This window comes from Leptonychotes weddellii, chromosome 2 (assembly GCF_054177405.1).
Source record: "Leptonychotes weddellii isolate Sample4059 chromosome 2, ASM5417740v2, whole genome shotgun sequence".
In the NCBI taxonomy this organism is placed as follows: domain Eukaryota; kingdom Metazoa; phylum Chordata; class Mammalia; order Carnivora; family Phocidae; genus Leptonychotes; species Leptonychotes weddellii.
The window spans coordinates 71,857,774-71,878,871 of NC_138370.1; the positions used below are offsets into that span (position 1 = coordinate 71,857,774).

General features: G+C 37.9%; 1 protein-coding gene across 1 annotated transcript in view; it reads left to right on the forward strand.

Moving 5' to 3' along the window:
• The window catches only part of INPP4B (inositol polyphosphate-4-phosphatase type II B), a 631,805-nt gene that overhangs the window by 565,666 nt on the left and 45,041 nt on the right, over positions 1-21,098 (forward strand). The window contains exons 23-24 of the mRNA XM_081813115.1: positions 13,647-13,759; positions 18,116-18,270. Coding sequence (XP_081669241.1) covers positions 13,647-13,759; positions 18,116-18,270 — 268 coding nt within the window. The remainder of the gene's footprint in view (positions 1-13,646; positions 13,760-18,115; positions 18,271-21,098) is intronic.

The following is a 21,098-nucleotide window of genomic DNA, read 5'->3' on the forward strand; positions in this document are numbered from 1 at the left end:
AGCATCTGCCTTCAGCTCAGGTCATGATCCCGGGGTCCTGGGATCGAGCCCCACATCAGGCTCCCCCTGCTCTGCGAGGAGCCTGCTTCTCCCTCTGCTTCTGCCACTCCCCCTGCTTGTGCTCTCTCTCTCTCTCTCTGTCAAATAAATAAATAAGTAAAATCTTTTAAAAAGTGGGGGGGGTACTTAGGCCAGATGTAGCGTCACCAAGGAACAATAACTAGGGCCACCCAGCTGCATCTTGGTTCTTGAGTGGGGGCTATCCAGTAGAAGCTGGGACCATGGACAGAGCAGTTGCCCCTGGGAACTGAAGCCATGCGGAAGCCACAGATGGCCGCTTAAGAAGCAGAGAGATCAGGGAAGAAATGAACTGGTTTCTGTCTCCCTCCTTCCTTTAATCTCCCTCTTAATCCTCACGGTCCAGACTTAATCATGAGTCAGTGGGCAGCAAGCAGCCTGAGGAACAAGGGTTTCCTGTGATAAAGAGCCAAAGGAGAAAAGGTACAGAGAGATACGAGAACAAATCAGCAGTTGAGCTGACCAGCGCAGTCTGCCCCTCTGCCCCTCAGCACCTCTTCCTACCTTTTACCCAGGCAAGAATAATTTCAAACAATCTGTATCTGGACGTGGGGTTAACAGTTTGTGTTTTAACAAGCCCTCCAGATGATTGTGCTGTACAGTAAGATTTGAAAACCACTAGGTTAGACTTGTAAAATGTTATAGATTAGCTATCACACTGTAAATTTGTGTTTTGTGTCTCATTTATACTCTAGACTTGAGTGTAAAAGAAAGTGAAATTCCCAGAATATTGAAATGTTGTATCTTTTATTTATTGTTATTTAACAAACATTTATTGACCTAAGCGAAATGTGTGTATAAAGCAACTCAGCTGTAATCATGATTCTGGTCAATGTGAGATTACTTTGATTTATTATGCCAGGCTAAATTAATGTGTCTAAGTTTCTCAAGTACAAGGAATAATCTAACTATTATAGATTTTTGGCATTTCCAACAAACATGAAGATAAAAGAAGATACAGGTTCTTAAGTTAACACATGAATGTTCTTCCAACAGGAACTATAAATTACTGCATAATTAATTTACTACTAATAATTTCTGTCTTGCAGACATCTAATTTGATACCGTGTACATGTCTAGATATACAAATGAAAAATCCAGTTACTTGTCCAAATATTTTACTTATTTTCTTTCAAACATAATGTGTATTTGGAAACATTCAGATGACTGAGGAAATTTTCGCATATTACCCATATGTTTGGCATTGCATAGACATTAAAGATGAGGAAAAGGTATTGGCAGAAATTATTTCATAATGCAGGACTACCTTAAGGTTGGAAATGTTCCAGAAAGAACAGGTAAGAGTGGAATTTAAAGATTACTAGCTGTCTCCAATTTTTCTCTACCCATTTTTGTTTTTGTCCAGATCCACTCCAGTCAGCCTTTGGTCTACATAACTTTACTGACATTGGTTTTGTCAGGGTTTCTATATTGTTAAAGCTAATGTTCAATTCTCTGTCCTCATCCTACTTGATCTAGTAATAGATTTGACATCGTTATTTTTTCTGTCTTTCATCACTTGCTTCCAGGCCACCACACTTTTCTGTGATTGTTTCTACTCTCTGGCTGCTACTTTTCAACCTCCATTCCTCATTATCTTTCTGACCTCCAAATGTTGGAGTGTCCCAGGATTTAGTCTATGGATATCTACTTTGCTGTTCTTGAACAGTCTCGTTGCTTTATATACCATCATTCATTATTGACCTCTGCACCTACATCACCAGCCCATCTCTCTTCCCGGGTCTCATATATCCTGCTCATCCCCTCAAACTTTGTTCCTGATATGCCCTTAAAAACTCACCTTTCCTACAATCATCCCCATCTTAGTTTTTAATCAATTCTAGCTTTTTTTCTTGCATTGGCAAAAAAAAAAAAAATTTGAAGTCACCCTTGACTCTTCTCTTTTTCTCACATCCCACTTTCAGTCCATCAGAAAATTTCACTGGCTCTATTCCCCAAGAATGTACCACCAGTTCCCACCACCTGTCTTGCTACTGCTCTATGCAAGCCCTTGTTATTCTCACTTTCAGATTATGGCAATAATGCCCTTCCAGTCTCTTTGTTTCCTCTCTCAACCTCACTGAGTTTTTATCACTGCAGCCGAAGTGATCTTTTAAAAAGGAAGATAAAATCATGTATCTTCTCAAACTCTTCCAATAGCCCTTATTTTTTTGGTGGACTAAAAAACCTAAGTTCTTACAATGGTCTCAAAGGCTCCCTGTAATCTGACAACAAATCTGCTCTTTGACTTTCCTCTTCTACCTCTCTCTCCCTCCCTTGCTCCCTTCTGCCCCACACTGACCTCTTGCTGTTTCTTAGGACTTTTCCTTGGCCATTTCATCTGCCTTAAATGCTTTCCCGTTATATGGATCTTTCACTCATCTCCTTTAAGTCTTTCCCCAAATGTCACTTTCTTAGTGAGGCCTTTCTTGACTGCTCTCTTTACAACTGCAGTCTCCCATGCCTGGTCCACTTCTCCATAACATCTGCCGTCCTCTAGTATACAGTATGTCATTTACCTTGTTTGGCTCTGTCTCCTCAGAATGTAAGCTCCATGAGGACAAGTCTCCTTGTCTATATTTTGACTATATCCCAGGTACCCAAAACATTATCTGGCCCAGAGCTTATACTCCAAAAATATTTGTTGAATGATTGAATTAATGAGATATGTGAGGCCATTTAGTTGAATGTTTTAAAGAATCAGAGAAGAATTGGGATCTTGTAAATAATTTAGACTATTCCAAGGAATGCTATTTCTGCTAATAATTGTTGGGGAATAAAAGGATTCTATAGTCAAGTGGTTTTGGAATTCACATTATCACTTTGAAAGTTTTGAAAAGGCCTATAGCCTGGTCAGCAAACTTGTTATGTAAAGGACCAGAGAGTAAAGAATTCAGGCTCTGAGGGTCAAATGATGTCTGTTAAAACTGCTCAACTAGAGGCTGCCATTATAGTGCAAATTAAGCCATAGACAACATGTGAATTAATGAACATGGCTAAATTTTAATAAAATTGCATTTACAAAAAACTGACTGGGTTTAGGCTGCAAGTCATAATTTGCCAGTTCTGTTCTACAGTGTCTGAAGCTATTTAATTTTGTTGAAATAGCATTTTATTGCCATATATATGTGTATATATGAAATACTCATGAGCATCTTGCCAAATAAATGCTCCTCAGGACATATTTTAACAAATACCGGTCTAGTCCAACCTTATGAGGGACTTGGGATCCAAGATAGATTTTATTAAGTTCACAGACCTGATGAGTGGGAGAACAGGGACTAAGTTGCATATTTCCTGACTCCCAGTTAAGTGTTTTTTCACTTTTATAGTCCTGCTCTACCATTGCGGTAGATCTAAGGACTCCTGATCTTCTTAATTTAAAATTGCAAATTTAAAAACATTTGAATGTTTCCAGCAGTACCTTTATTTTCTGTTTATAATTTCTACATGCTAATAATTACAAGTTTATTTTCAACTCATTGCAGAAGAAACTCTGATGTATTTGCTTCTTCAAGTTTTTAATGCTCTCTGATGTTAATAAAGATTAAGAGAATTTATTTTTCCTGATCTGTCTCTAGAAGCACTCCTGTGACTTTTTGAAAGGACAAGTGATACAAAACAGTATTCCGTTTTAATTCTCTATGTGCAGGTAAAACCACAGACATAGACGTCTAGTGTCCAATAACTTGTATACGAGAGAGAAGCAACAAATCCAAACGATACCACAGATAACAAAGACAGACACACATACTCACATATGCCCATACAAATAGCCACCTCCCTCAGCACTGATTTCTGCATCTTCTATGTTACTTCACAAATTAGATGCATCAGTTGTTTTTTTTTTTTTTTTTTTTTGGTTAGCCTTATTCTGCTCTAATTTGTATAAGAAAAGTCTAAGATTAGTCTTTTAGCCATCCTTACATTTTTCTGCCTTCTTTCCTTCTCACGGGGCCTCTCCTGTCTGTTGACTAAGTAGACTAAGTCTTGCATTACAGATTCTACCGCTCATCAAAGATTGGCTAGACTCCCAGTAAACCAGCCTAGTAAGTCTGCATAAAATGGCATGAAATCAAAAGATATGAATTCAACGGAAAGCTCACTTAAGTGAATCACTTGATGTTTTGAATGCCTCCATTTCATGATCGACTAAATGAGAATAATTAATACGTATATGCCAGTACTTCAAAGTACATTCTACCATTATCTCACCAGAGAAAGGAAGTTAATTTTTCCAGTGTCAGTTTCTGTACTGAGAAGATGTCACATTGCACTTACAAATGTGAGAATGATGGATAAGATCATGACAGTGTGCACTTTGAGTTTCTCAAGAGACTTATATTTCTCCTGTGTACAAACAAGTCAACTTATTGATCCAGTTGAAATTGATCGTAAAGCTCTTCCTATAGTTCGAACCAACCTGCCTCTTTTGTCCATTCAATATATACTCGTTTCTTCTGTCTCATCCGTATTCCTTCAAATAGCTATCTATGCTAACTTTAATGAATTGTTTTCATATAATCACTGCTTATTTGATACCTCTTTTAAAAAACATATATTCCTTTGTGGAATACTCTGATAGAGATGAAATCCTGAAACCATCACTATTAGGATAAGTTCATTGGTCCCACAGTGAGGAGTAAGATAGATATTAAAAATCTTAGGGCTCACCTTCCCTTTTGGAAATAAATATCACCTAAATTAATATGGTGATGACTCCAGTTACATCCAATAAGGAGCCTAACAATTAAAGGTAAATAAAAATTAGTTCCAACTTTTAATTAAATATCAATGAGGAGACAACCAGCAACTCGCAATTTTACTTTTTAAATCCTTTTTTCTAACTCTCTAATTCACTCTATTGAGCATGCCACTCTCTCAAACATTCACTATTTACTACTATTACTATTACTATTCACTACTTACTATTCTACTTTTCTCAACCACAAGTGCAAGGTCTTTGTTTCATTCTGGTTTACCTTTTCTCCCACCTTTATTTCTTCATGCTTCCAATTCTGCACAACAAAACTCCAGATAAAGCAGAACTCGTCTTAGATGTCAGGTAAGGGGGAGAAACTCAAGACCCAAAGACAAAATTATCTGTATCAGGTGGGTCAGAAAAGAGAAGTCTGGCAACATGGGTAGATTAATATATTTTGTTGCTCTCAATAAATATATGAGAATCCCAGGTTATAAAACTAGAACTCACTTCAAGTCAAAAAAGGAGCTATATGAATGGAATAAAATGTAGATCTTGTATTCTTATTACCTCTTTCTTTTTCATTTCGGAGCCTCTTAAAGCAGCTTTATTTCCATAATCTTCTTCCTCTACTTTACCTCATCTATAGCTTTCTTAATACCTCAAGAGTTCTTTATTTTATTCTATATAGTATGAAATATTCAAGATCTCATTCTTACTTGCCTCCAGGAGCCTAAAGAAGTCATGCCAAGACCTTGCGTATTGGGAAAAATCCCTGTCTTCTCAACTGTCCCCCTGCTTTGTTTTGGCTATCATTCTGGCAACTTGGGAGTCAGTTCCTTCCATGTTATCAGAAAGTGGAGGAGCATGGAAGTGCTGAACTTTTTCTGGAGATGGCCTTGTTACACATCTGCATCTCTGTGCTGCCATTTGGCCTTGGCATATTTCACTGGCATCCTGGCTCATACATGGTCAGGGAGGTGGGATACTGGAATTACCTCAAAAGCTGCTTCCCTTTCTGTCCTAAGCTTTGAGAAATCCATTCGTGCTTTGGTTTTCAGATTTTTTGTGTGTAATGTGTGGTCTCAACAGGACTTTTCTTGCTATTGTTCTTGTCAGAGTAAAATACAGGGACTTGGAAGTTACCTTGGGAAAAAGAAAAGGCCACCATTCACCTTCCTTCAGTGCTAAGGACCTAGGCCACTTACTTGAACACAGGCACGAGTATTCCAAGCAGTACAACTGGGCTCACAAGAAGACTGAGCTGGGTTGGGGGTGGGGCGGGTTGAGGGGCTCCAGGGTAGTTCAGCCAGTTAAGCTTCTGACTCTTGATTTCAGCTCAGGTCATGATCTCAGGGTCACGAGATCAAGCCCCACATCAAGCTCTGGGCTGAGCTTGGAGTCTGCTTAAGATTCTCTCTCCACCCCTCCCCTGCTCATGCTCGCTCTCTCTCTCTTAAAAAAAAAAAAAAGACTGAGCTGGGGAATCTGTGTCAAGCTGCTTTTCATACTCAAATTTTCTACTATCTGTGCATAAAACTATCTCAGGTATCTGAGGAAAGTAAGTTATTGAGAGTCATCTACCTACAAACCATCCCCCAACCCTTTGATATGACTTGAAACTGTGGAGATTCAGAAATCAATCATGACTGTTTTCTTTAAAAAAAGGAAAATGGGAAAAAAATATTAATATGTTACAATTCTACTCTCCTCCCTGCATACCAGATTCCATGACCTTCAGTGTAAAATAGTGAGTAAGGAAATTCCTAAAGAATTTTTAACACATTGCTTTTAATATATTTTAACAATTACTTTTAAAGTTTGTCTTTTCATTTGCTATGGGTGATGCAACCTTGAAATTCATTTAAAAAAAAAACAAAGTGTGTAGGTCAAAAATATTCAGCTTTGCTCAGGTGGGGAGTTTGATATTTGATTTCTTATATTGCCTTTTTTGTCAATTGTTAAGTTGGAAATACAATTTAAATAAAGCCAGTTTCACTGGGGCTTTTTTCTATATTTTTCAAGATTTTACAGCATCTGAAAGCACATAATTTCCAATTTTAAGACATCTCAATGGCTTTCACCTAGTTGCATTTGTTTGCTTGCTAGTACATTTAACTATAATTATTTCAGAATTAATTATAGATAAGATTTGATATCACAGAATATAGCATTAACCAAGGTGGACTGTGAAAGTATTGTTCATTTTTCATACTTAGAGGTACAGGCCCTTCTAACTTGTTTCTTTTTTTTCATTCTGATTATTACTAGGTAACAAATTATCCCAAATTTACTGATATAAAAATCAGAATCATCTTATTTGTGCTCACAGATTCTGTGGGTTAGGTGTTCAGATAGAACATGTAGGGATGGTTTATATCCACTCCATGATATCTGGGACCTCCACTGGAAAGAAGATTGGTGCGGAGGGGGAGGGGGTCACTTATGGCTAGGAACTGGAGTCCTCTGCAAGCTTCTGCACTCACATGCTGACACCTGGGCCATGCTGACTCCAGGGCTGGACTTGGCTGAAACCATTGAGTGGAGTACCTAAACAGGAGCCTCCATGTGTTTGGGCTTCTCCCAGCAAAGTGCCTGGGTTCTTACAGGGAACATCTCAAAAAAAGGGAATACAGACAGCCAGGTTCCAAGAGAATCAGACAATAGCTGCATAGTCATTTATGACCTGACCTCAAAAGTGATGTAGCATCACTTCTGCCATACTCTGTTAGTCAAGACAGTAACAAGCCCACCCACTTTCCAGGGGAAAGTACATAGACTCCACCTCTCAACAGAGGGAGTGTCAAAAAATGTGGAGCCATGTCTTAAGTCCATCACTGTAGAAGTGATTGATGTGCTGCTTTCCAGAGACATTCTTACTTATTTGTCTTTTTCTCACCTCTAAAGCAACAATACACATTTGCAATAAGGCTGGCCAATGTTAAAAATGCTTATATAGAGGCACCTGGGTGGCTCTGTCGGTTAAGCATCTGCCTTTGGCTCAGGTCAGTGATCCCAGGGTCCTGGGATTGAGTCCCGCATCAGGCTTCCCACTCGGGGGGAGTCTGCTCCTCACCCCTGCTCGTGTTCTCTCTCTCTCAAATAAAAATAAATAAATCTTTTTAAAAAATGCCCATATAACCATGTGTTTCACCTTAGCATGTTTTTTATTGCAAGCGACAGAAACCCTGACTCAAACTGGCTTTAACAAGAGACTTTATTAACAAAACTGAAAATTCCAATGGTAAGGCAGGCAACCCTTCAAGGGAAAGTTGTTTCATTGGCTTAGCAGTATTGAAAAGACACTTTCCAGCCCTACTTCATCACTCAGCCACTCTTAATGTTGACTTTATCCTACATCGGGCCGTCTCTTGACTAAAGGATGGCAGGCATGCTCAACTGCCTGTTCAGCCAAAGATAAAGAGGACTTTTCTTCCCTCTTCAACATTTGAGTCCTGAGTTTCACTCAGCAGGGGCAGGACAGGTCACTTGCATACCCCTGAAATAATTGCTGAGGTCACAGTCAAGTTCTGAGTGGCTTAGTTTTCGATGCCCATCCCTGAACTTAGTCCTGACTTCAGAGGGGATAGGATTACATCAGTTGGCTTCAGAATGAGGATATGATTGATCCCGAGTAAATTTTATGCCTGCCAGGAAGTGGGAAATGGGTGGAAAGGTGCTGGGAATTCAGCTTTCATTGCAATTTCATCTTGGAACCCTCTCTGGCAACATAAAGTCGTATGACCATGAGGTGATGAAGCTATTGCCTTGACCTCGTTAGCATCACAGATCAATCGGCTAAGAGTTTACAGTCCTATTCCTATTCACTTGTCAGCACCCCACCTTTGATTCCAGCCAATGTCATCTTAAAGAAACCCCATTTGACAGAACAAGGAGAAAACTGGTATAAAAAGTGACTCTGAATTTGGCTATTCTGTGCCACTGGGGAGTGGTAAGAGACCAGTCACACGGTTTGTGATGGTTTGTAATTCTGATCTTTGTGTGCACCTGTATGCACCTTACTTTGGATAAATTCTGAGTTTTGCCTGAGAAAGTTGGCATCTTATCTGAGACCGTGAATGCTTTCCTAAGAGCTACTAATGTCTTCCTCTGTTTTTCAGAGTTGACACAGAATTTAACAGTGTAGGCACTTCTGCCAAGACTTTTATTAATTGTTTTCCACTTCAAGTCGATGAAGCATGGCAGGGTTATTGTTTTCATTTTTCAGTTGACAAAATAGGGACCAAGGGTTAAGCAAGTCACCTAAGACCACATGTCAAAGCAGGGACAGAGTTGGCATTGGAAGTCACTTTCTGGGAATCTTGGCTCCGTGCTTTCTCTAAAAAAAAAATTATGAAAGTTTCACACAAAGAAAAAAAGAACAGATCGTAAGATCATACACACTAGGGAACCCATCACTTGGCCTCAGAAATTTTGTAAGAAAAAATGCAGATAGAAGGAAAGCCCCCTTTGCACCCCTTCCAGTTCCAATCCCTCACTTTCCCTTCTCTGAGAAAATCAATATCCTGAATTTGGTGTTTTACATTATCATACATATTTTTACCCCACATGTATTATCCATAAAAAATATGGTAGTTTTGCATATTTAACTTTATATTATTACTGTTATTTTGCATGAGTCCTGTAATTTTTACTGTTTTGCTCAACATTCTCTATATTCATGCCAATATATGCATATATAATGTAGCAAGCTTATTGATTATCTCCATGATATAATATTATATTTCATGATTATATAACAGTTTATCCATTCTCTTTATGAACACTTAGATGGGTTTTTTGCTGTTTAATATTATAAACAATAAATGCAATGAACATTCTTGTACCTTTCACCTGAATACTTTCTTGAACCCCATTTGAAAAAAAGAATACTCTTATTGAGATAGGTATGGAGATTCAGTTACCCTGTCTAAATTCTGTGCTAGAGTAATGCAGGAATGAGTAGACAAAGCAAGACTTATTGGCTATATTTACATTTGAAGGGATTCATTCTAAGTTTAAAAACCAATCCATATTCCCTGTTTACCAGGATTTTCAGTTGATTTATCAGGAGCTGTCATTAAATCTTGAAATCTCACTTACTAATCCACAAACCAGTCATTACTAATGATACTTCCTGCCAGAACCAGACCTGAATTTCTGTAACCTCTAGGATTTTTGTCAGATTGAAAAAAAAAAAAACTGGCGGCAACCAAAGTATTGAATTGGTAGAGATGTGCTGTGAATAAAGCAAGTTTTATCATTACAGAAATAGAAATAGTGGCCTGAAAATTTTAAGAACATCAAAATAACTTCCTTCTATAAAGCATGCCCTGGGAAGAAGGGGTGAAATTTCTATGGGACATCATGCCTGTCTATCCTAAAGTGCTATCTTTATGGGGTAGAAATAGGCAAAGGATGACCATTTATTTTCAGATCCTTATAGTCTGTTTTAAATGACTGATTAAAAAACTTTCATGTCAATAATGAAACTAAATTATTTTGAAAAATCATTGTACTTTATTCTGGATTTCAGAATTCTGAAGAAGCCGGTTCATTGTGTTAATACTGGAACTGCCTTTTAGTACCACCAGCTAACACAGATTTGGGGGAAATTGCTGGTATAGGAATTTGGAGACTGGATTTTTTTTTTTAATTTCCTCTGACTATGAACCTTGGGAAAGTCACCGAAGCATCTTAGACATGGGGTTGCCCTAAGTCAGTAATTTGCAAATTTTTTTATGCTGACTCCAGGTTGTTAGATCAGTTTTGAGGGTTAGGACAATAATAATAAAAATCATCATCATCATCATCACATGGAATAGAACGGAATATATTCAGGGAACAGTGTATGTGATTAGGGTATTATTTCATAAAATTCTTATTACAGAACTGTGTGTGTTTTTGTGTGTGTGCATAATGCTGCAGGTAAAATTCGTATTCTGTATTCCTTTCAAAAACATTCGAAAGCCATTTATACCAGGTGACTTCAGAAAGGACCTCAGGGGGGCACCTGGGTGGCTCCGTCAGTTAAGCGTCTGCCTTCGATCAGGTCATGATCTCGGGGTCCTGGGGTTGAGCCCCACATCAGGCTCCCTGCTCAGTGGGAAGCCTGCTTCTCCCTCTCCCACTCCCCCTGCTTGTGTTCCCTCTCTTGCTGTGTCTCTCTCTGACAAATAAATAAATAAAATCTTTTTAAAAAAAAGAGAAAGAAAGGACCTCAGGGACATCTCAGATATGGTTATGTCCCTATTAAAATTCCCTAGTTGCTTCCATTTTTTTTTTTAGGATGAAGCCCAGAATTCCCAGCATAGCAGAAAAGGCCCTTCATAATTCCTGCCTCTGGGACCAGGCCCCACAAGGACATAACGAACTATGAGCTCCCTGCTTTGACAGTACTGCTTCATGTCTCCACACATTTGCTGACAGTTTTCCTGGGCCTCAAATGCTCTCTAGCCACGAAGCATTATCATTGCTAGAGACCCTTCCCTACCCAACTATTCTTTATGGAACTGCTTACTCCTTCCCTTGGGTCTCTATTATTTTTTACTGACTTAATGCCATAGCCCACAGTACACTTCACTACAGTTAATGATGGTTTAAAAATCTATCTCCCCCTACTGAACTGTGAAGACTTTGAGGTCAGCTCTTTGTATCCTAAGAATTGGGGTTCTTTCCTTTTCTTATGCATATACTGTGTTCTCCCTTTCTCTCAAAATAAGTTTATTCTTTAAAAACAGCACACATTTATTTTAAATGTCTCAATTGACATGAAAAGGCAGTTGAAAAATCACTCTAAATCCTACAGCCTAACAATGACCGATGTCTCTATCTGCCTACGTGCATGTTTAGAGAGACGTAAGCACCCACATGCACACATGCGCACACACACTTGCACACGCATACAATGTTATACAAATAAATTCATTCATTGATCTGACCAGTTTTTCCTTTCAACGATGTCAAGGACACTTTCCCTGTTAATGATATACCTGTACATAATTTTATATGGCTGCTTAAATTTTAGTTCATTAAAGGCAATGATGGTAGACCTGACTTCTTGTTTCTTTTATTCCGTGAGTATGAATTAAAAAGTGGCATTATTGTCCTTACTTTCTTTGGTCAGCTATAGACTCTTGAGCTGGTTTTGTAACTGTCTTCAAGGCATTCCCTTATGCCTTCTTCCCTTTATCTTTGGGCTGTGTCCTGTTAAAATTTCTGTATATCAGAGAGTCTCCTATCAAGCAATGTGATGTTTTTAGTCAAACCTTGTCTGTCTTAAGAGAATCATCTATAGTTATATAGTAAGGGTTTGACTTTTGATGGTTTTTCCTAATTTAGAAACTAATACAGTGGAATCATGCATATATTTTATATGAATATTTTTAATCTCATCACCCTAACATAAGGATGCATCTCAATTGTACCTGACCTTCCCCTATTCTGTGGTCATGAAATTCAAGATGATATATAACTGTTTTCAATGGGTATTTTTATTTTACCAACCACTTTCACTCTTTGGCAGATACAGATTGCTAGTAGAGGTCATTAGGATACTTCCTCACTCTCTGGAGCTGAGATCAAGAACTACTCAGATTTATTATTTTAATAAAATGAAACATCTGGTACAGTTTTGGAAAGTACAAAGTCACACTATGATTACAACTTATTTGTATTGTGTGTGTGCGTGTGTGTGTGTGTGTGTGTGTGTTTGTGAGAGAGAGATCTGATTCAGGAATCTCAGTTTTGCTTCACTGTTACTGGAGAGCTTACATACAGTCCATGTTATTTTTATGGATTTTCTCCTGTTTTCAAACTCAATTAAAACTCTTAGGAATTCTTCATCCTTCGGGTTGTAGATTCAACATTAGAGCACATTTTCATACCGTACAGCATTAATCCAACAACTCTCTTAGAAAGACTTTTTGTTTCCATCTCTATATTCTGATCTTGACCCCATCTCACCAAGTGTCAGGGACATTTATGTCATGATGTGCATTGCCTTAGGTTTTAATATAAAATGTGTGCCATTTATTACCTATGCTTTAATTATTAGTAGGTAGAGATCTGAGCATCAGTCATTTCCGGCTCCCTATCTAATTATCTCATATAATTAACTATCACCTCTCATGTTTTCCCTCTTTCCATGCTGTACCTGTCCTCCTTAGTAGCAGTTGTTCTCAACCAGGATAGATTTTGCCCTTGAGGAACATCTGGCAGTGTCTGGAGACATTTTTGATTGACAGGAAGAGTACTACTGGTTTCTAAATGGTAGAGGTCACTGATGCCACTTAACTTTCTGCAATGCAGAATATAGGTCCATTCCCCGCAACAAAATGTAATCCAAGCCAAAATATCCGTAGTGCTAAGGTGAAGGTATCTTGCTGTAGAAACTGACTTCCTGTGTTTCATTTGAACCTTCAGATTTCTTCCACCCCTGAGGTGTTCACTTTAAAGTATCCTCTTGATTCAGACTAGCTACTTAGTAGCAGAAAGTGGTTATATTTAGATGTAAAATTATATCTCATGTCTCATCTGTGTCATGCTTTGGTTGAAGGGAGGCTGCCGTCATCATCAAAAATGTTTCCCTTGTTAGTAAAATAATAGTATATGAAAACTGACATTACGCAATAGTACAGAATACGTAAAGGAGGAGGCTGAGGCATATTTCTAAGTAAAGAATAAAGCTGGAGAGATTAATATCTATGATTATCCTCAGATTAATAAATATGATTATCTTCAGATACTCTCTGCTCCAAATGTTATTTGTTGTTATGGAAATTCTACTTGTACATAAATTGAGCAAATCTCCATGGGCAGCTTAATACTAACATGATCCCCCTTTCTTTCTCCTTTTTTTCCCCAGACATTTCACATTTTCAAGAACAAAATGATTTAAAAGGATTACTAGAAAATCTCCATCAAAATATCCAAGCCAAAAAAAGAAAGAATGTAGAAATCATGTGGTTGGCTGCAACGGTAAGCACTCTCCAGCCAGATCTTTGTCCTTGTCACCATGATGGCCAGCAAACATCATAGAGTATTTGCCGTGTAGGGTCCAATCTCTGCACTTTGGGTTACCAGATGTCATTCTCCATTATCCAGGGGATTAGGCATTTTCAATGCTGTCGGTAATTCTATCAATACACTAGAACACAAGATGGAAGAAGATGCACTCAACAAGAAAGAATTTTACCTATTGGCTTTTCTTGTATATCCTGGATGTTGTTTGACACTTTGAGGCTAAAATGAAGTGTCTGTGGTTTTCTTGATAGTCCATGTTTGTGATGTCAATCGCCCATATCAATCAGGATTTTGAAGTGCTACTCTAGAGACATATGGTTGCAACAGAATGTGGTTATCAGATCTTTGACTCATGGCCTCAGTAAGGCCCCTGGACATCTTGTTCAATTAATGAGCTTTTAAATGCGTTTGTTAATTTAGATATTAGCATAGAATTTATTACTGATGGATTGCTCTTGGGGTAATGAGCTATATTTTCTATGGTTCTTTCTCATTCAATAACACCCTCAGAGCAGAAGTTCTGCCTTATTTCCTGCCCCAGGTTTCTACCAGAGTGAGGGAGAGAATAATGCCTGTATTTCTGAAACTCTTGTCTGGCAACCATTCAGGCAGAGCTCACATGAACTTATGAATTTTGTTCAGCGCTCAGACCCAAAGATCCTTTCCTAATGCAAGAATCTTTTCATCAGAAAAGGCCCACACTGGAGATCTTTATGATGAATGCCATATTTGTAGTTCCTCTACAGTGTTGCCTTTGTAATTTGGAGTTCGGTAACCGATCTCCTAAAATAACTCTATTCATTCTGTATCAAGAGCATTTAAAACAAAGCCTTGTCCCTATTGCCAGTGTTCAATTATAATCCAATATTACTTACTCTCTTCTGGGAAAAAGGAATGGATAATTTACCACGAGTCTATATAAAATAATTTACCAAGAGCAAGGCGGAGGAAAGCTGCTTTAGCTTCCCTTCATGCCCTCTTGGAGCCCCAGGGAAGAACATCAAAGGTAACAATATGAAACATTGCTTTCAGGCAGCTCATTTGCACTGGTCCCATTTAGCACCATACTGCATTACAGGAGGGTTGTTTTTAATAGTTTTTCCACCAGTGGTGGCTGCTTTTTATGTCTTCAAAGACTGCTGTGGTTGTTAATTCTCACAAAAATTTCACAAAGGTAGGTCATGAGCTATTTTTGCTATTTTTACTAATAATGGGATAACAGGAAGGTAATTTGATCATTTACCAAGGCTTTCTGACAACTTAGGAACATATACATATGTCACTATATACATACCATGAATTTGTGTGTCAATTGATAAATGAAAGATGTACATGTGCAAACACAAATGTATATTTTCTCTTAGTTTATGTAGTTTTACCATTTGAATGTATAAAAAAGTTTTCCCATAAATCTCATTCATTCCTGAAAATTCTTTTTTGAAACTTAAACACTGACCAAATATGGCTTTCTCGCAGCTCAACTGTTGAATGGATGATTGACTGCCTTGATAAATACATGGCACCCATAATGTGCAAATTTAGCATTATGTAGGAACACTGACATTATTATTACAGCATTTCTGTAGCTGATACCTCAGTTTCAATATCCTTTTTGTAAATCAAGGACTTGGATAATACTTTTAAAATCAAGAAATATAGAAATTCCTTTTGACATTTTCCAAAAAGCTTTTATTTGTCTCTATTTCATTCTCCTCTCTTTTAAAAATCTATTAATTATATATTACTGTGTTAATATTTTACATTCTCATTGAAAAAATATAACACTATTTGGTTTTGTCTTGTTCAAATTTTAAAAAATAAAAAATGAGAATTTAAAGAGACCACATGCCAATCAAGTGTATTAAATTAAGTTCATATGGTTCAGAGGAGCTGTAGAAATAAGGAAACCAAGACCCAACCTGCTCACTCTGAATTGCCTCTGCCTTCTCTTTATGTTAAATGTAGAACATTAAATATCCTTAGTAGGAGAGTTGTATATACTAGAGACAACACATTTTAAAGAATATTCATTCTTTTTAAAAATCATTATCTAGGGGCACCTGGGTGGCTCAGTCGGTTGAGCGTCTGCCTTCAGCTCAGGTTATGATCCCAGGGTCCTGGGATCCAGTCCTGCATCAGACTCCCTGCTCAGAAGGGACCTGCTTCTCCCTCTCCCTCTGCCACTCCCTCTGCTTGTGCTCTCTCGCTCTCTCTGTCAAATAAATAAATAAAATCTTTTTAAAAAAAAATCATTATCTTGGGGCGCCTGGGTGGTTCAGTCGTTAAGCGTCTGCCTTCGGCTCAGGTCATGATCCCAGGGTCCTGGGATCGAGTCCCACATTGGGCTCCCTGCTCGGCGGGAAGCCTGCTTCTCCCTCTCCCACTCCCCCTGCTTGTGTTCCTGCTCTCGCTATCTCTCTGTCAAATAAATAAATAAAATCTTTAAAAAATAAATAAATAAAAATAAATAAATAAATAAAAATCATTATCTCATAAGTGGCCATTGAGGTCTATATTTCATTATTATGAATATGAATAGCCAAGTCTTTGTTGTTTTATATTAAAAATGTTGAAATACTCTTTATTTGAAAAGATTAGAGTCTTCCAGATGAAAAAAATATTTTATGGTGAAATCTTGCTATCATATTTCTCTAGTCACTTACATTGGAAATAGTGAGAAAGTACTAAAGGTCTAATAAGGACTTGTAAATCCTAGTGTAAGTATCAGAATCACAATTAAAACATGGTAAAAACCCTTGATAAACTGTGTTAGTATATCTTTTCTTCAAAGCAGATTAACTGTTAAGGCCTCCTTAATGGCAGGTAATAAAGCAAGACTGTATTATATCACATTAGATTTATTTTAAGTGCATGTTGATTAACATTGTTGATACTAATGTAGTGTTGATCTATCATATCAGGGCCCTGCCATGGGACAGGGAAGAGAAAGGAAGAAAGGAATGGAGTTACTCACCTGCTAACAATAAGGCAATGAGACAAGAGATTATTGTGGCCCAGAGATTTTTCTCTTGAATTACATTGGGATAACAAAAAGAAAGAATTTGCAAAAAGAAACAGAATAGAAGGGAAGCTAAAGGCTTGGTCCTTGGCATTAGGCAAACCTACATTAGCATCCTGGCTCTGTTCAGTTGTGCCCAAGTTACTTAATCTAGCTAAGCCTCAATTTTGTCATCTGTAAAATAAGAATGATTACATCTTCCTCCAGGATTCATGTGCAGTTATTGAAAGAGCAAATCTAGGGGCACCTGAGGGAGTCAGTCGTTTGAGCATCCAACTCTTGATTTCGGCTCAGGTCATGATCTCAGGGTTGTGGGATCAAGCCCCGTGTCAGGCTCTGTGCTTAGCTCAGAATCTGCTTGGGACTCTCTCTCTCCGTCCCTTTGCCCCTCCCCCCATCATGTGTGTATGCGTGCGCTCTCTCTCTCTCAATAAATAAATAAGTACAATAAATTATTTTAAAAAATAATTGAAAGAGCAAATCTATATGAAATTTATTAGCATTATACCTGGTACAGTAGATGTGCACTTAACAGCAACTCTTTGGTGTCCTTATTTTTACCAGTTGCATTGATGAGTGGCTAGTGGTTCACTTATCTGCTTCATGGCACCACGTAGATGTTTGAAATCTCATAACCTAAAGCCAAAACTCGGGCGCCTGGGTGGCTCAGTCGTTAAGCGTCTGCCTTCGGCTCAGGTCATGATCCCAGGGTCCTGGGATCGAGTCCCACATCGGGCTCCCTGCTCGGCAGGAAGCCTGCTTCTCCCTCTCCCACTCCCCCTGCTTGTGTTCCTGCTCTCACTATCTCTCTCTGTCAAATAAATAAATAAAAATCTTAAAAAAAAAAAAAAAAAAACTAAAGCCAAAACTCGCAAAGGTTTCTTAAATGTAAAGTAAGAAGATGTTAGCTACTTAGCATTCAAACCAAGTGTCTGATCCAGGAAATCTAGTTTCATTTTCCCTTCACAATTAAGGTGTTGCTCCTAAGCAGTGATTATTACTGTCATCCGCTACGGCTCAGGCCCCCTTTCAGGGCAGTGACCATCTCATATGGCTTCAACAGCCCCACACCTCACACGTCACACACAAAGAACTAAATAAATTCAATCTGTTCCCCTAGCTTTTGAAATGAAAAGATAATGTGTTTCATTCGCTAGGGCAGGTTGAACCAATTGACTATCATAAATTCCCATAAATTTGGCGTGTTTAGATAAAAAGTGTTTATAGATGAGTCCGACACTTTAGAGTCATCTACAGATGGGCAATGAGCTGTTTGTATGTCTGTGTTGCAGATTTGTCGCAAACTCAATGGCATTCGTTTCACCTGTTGCAAAAGTGCCAAGGACAGGACATCGATGTCGGTGACTCTGGAACAGTGCTCGATCCTGAGAGATGAGCACCAGCTACACAAGGACTTCTTTATCCGAGCCCTGGATTGTATGAGAAGGTAGCCTGCATGTGTGCAACTTTCTTTCTTTTAAGGCCATTTTAAAGTTTGGGGGCTTTTGTTTTCCAAATATATATTTTACTGGCAGACTGAATAGTGACTTCATTGCATTTCCATGGCTCATAGCTCATGGCATGAAAGATAAAATAATATTAAGCATTTCCCCTACTCATTTGAGGCAATAAAAGAGAACGTGGCTGGATTTTGATAATAGCTTATGAACTCATTTAGATCTAAGTTTTAAAGGGCTCTGGTCCTTTCATATATAACTTGAAGAACAATTTCTTTATATATTAGTAATTATGAAAATGTGCAAAATAAAACTCTGTTGTTATCCAAAGAAAATCTCTCCTGACCGCAACTGATAGGTGATCCTCCCAATGTCTTGTAGGGTCTCCGGGTTGGTCACCTCCTTCCTAAAATTATTTTCACATCACTCATCATAAAGGTGGGATGACACAGATACTTTAGAATAGAGAATTAATATTGTTCCTCTGCCGACATTTAGAATGCTATGCCTGAAGTCATGTTTCTTGATTCATTTCCACAGTAATTAAATCTAAAGTCTAAGCCATAATGGGGAGGAAAAAGTGTCTCATTCACAGTGTCTGTCAGGAAGGACACATGTTAATTAAAAAGTTAAACGTAATTGTCTTTTTGCTGCAAAGACCGACTCAGAAGCACACCAGATAGCATGGGACAGACTCTTGTATTTCCAGAAAGGAATGTCCTGTGATGCTCTAGAGAGGACAGCTTCTTATCTGGCATATCATTAGCTACCCCCCCCTTTTTTTTTTAACGGCTGCAGTCTCTCAGTGGGGCTGTGGACATTTGCCTGCGCATGCCCTGTGCCTGCATGCTTTCCCTGCTACATGAGAGATTTCTGGAGCCCTCTCTGTTTCCCCATTTCATGTCTCTTGGCATTTTCATTGTTCAGTGGAGTTCTATTATGATTTCTTGATAAATGTATGAGGATGTCTTCACGGCCTGACATGAACATCCCAGCCATATAAAATGCACTTGGTTGTTATAAAAAAACTTCTTTTAAAAATAATCTCTCAGCACTAATGGGAAGAATTCAGAAACTGAAGCTGAAATCTTCTAAAGTGCAGAAAAAGAATACAAATATCACTGTGGTTAGAGCAAGGGTACTAGGTGGGGAGAAGAGAAACACATGATATTATAGGCCAGATACACACCAGAGGACTATAATGATTCAACAAACACGAATTATCTGGAAGATGCAATTGTTGTTTATTTAAGGCAGAGATAAAAGAGGACCCTTAAATTAGAAAGATGATTCTTTCAAATTGGTAAATAAAAGGTGTATCATATACATGTTAAAATATAAAGCTAGGTAGTGTGGTATTGCATAAAGTTTGTATAGAATCGACATTATATATGTAATGTACTTGCTCACGACATAACATGTATAGGGTTCATTTTTGGATTGTTAAAAAATATAAGGTCTAACAATTTTAATCTAAAAACACTGAAGATCTTAACTTCTATACCACCACTTCTCTGGGGGATCTATATATATTTATATTTATATACATATTTTTTTATAAATTTCAAATCTGTCAAATTTATCATTTGGTTTTGTGAATGCACGAGAGCTGTGTGAGTCTGTGAGGGCGCACGCGTGTGTGTGTGCATATGTTTAAGGGAAATAATATATGTCCTTTCCTTTAATAACTGCCATAGTTTCCTTCTTTGGATATTCTGTATTACAGTACAAGCCTATTGGTTTATGAGTTCTGGCAATATATAGTAAGTGAAAGAATGGGGTTTGGGAGCCAGCTGACCTGAGTTTTAATGCAGCCTATGTGCCACTTACTAGCCATTGGCAAGGGATTTTGTTTTGTTTTTTTTAAAGCTTTTATTTATTTATTTGAGAGAGAGAGAGAGAACAATGGGGTGCAGAGAGAGGGAGAAGCAGAGTCCCCGCTGAGCCGGGAGCCTGATGCAGGGCTGGATCCCAGGACTCTGGGATCATGACCTGAGCCAGAGGCAGATGCTTAACCGACTGAGCCACCCAGGCGCCCCAGCCATGAGCGAGTTTAATGTTTTACTGCCTCCTACCTAGCGCCTTAGGCAAGTTAGTCAACCTCTTGATGCCTCAGTTTCCTTTATCTGTAAAACAGATGTGATAATAATAGTAGGTCTTCGGAGGAGTGTCTTGAGGATTAAATGAATTGATATGTGTAAAGTGATTACACAGTGATTACTGTGTAATATTTGTTAAGTAAATAAAAAATAAATATCGAGAGTCATGATGTTAACATTCTGATCTCAGGTACAGTAAAATCTAATCACTATGATCCCTATAATCTTTGTGAATATATTATGACAAGTTTTGACTCTAATACTATATATTAAAATAAAGTCTACTGCCAATTCTTATAAATAAGGTTTCAAATGCAATGCTTTATCTATTCAAGAGAATAGTTCTTTAAATTCCACCTTAAAGTGTGCATGTGTTTACAAATGCTGTGCTAATTATGGATGGATTGTATTCATTAAAGTAGGCCTGGGTAGGTTTCTTGTAAGTATTTTTATATTACTGTGTATTATTGTATTATTGTATGCCCTTGGAATTTGAGTCATAGATTTGAGATCAAAGAGTCAGTCTAGAAATCTAGTCAAATCTGCTTTACTTTATAAATAATGAAACTGAGCTCTAGAATGTTTTGGCAAAGACTATTGAGACAGAAAGTGTTAGAGCCAGCTCTGGAACATAGATGCCCTTGTTATATTTTAATGTTATTTTCTTTGTACCAAATGAAACAAAATACTATCACTTAAAATTATTTGGTAATATATTT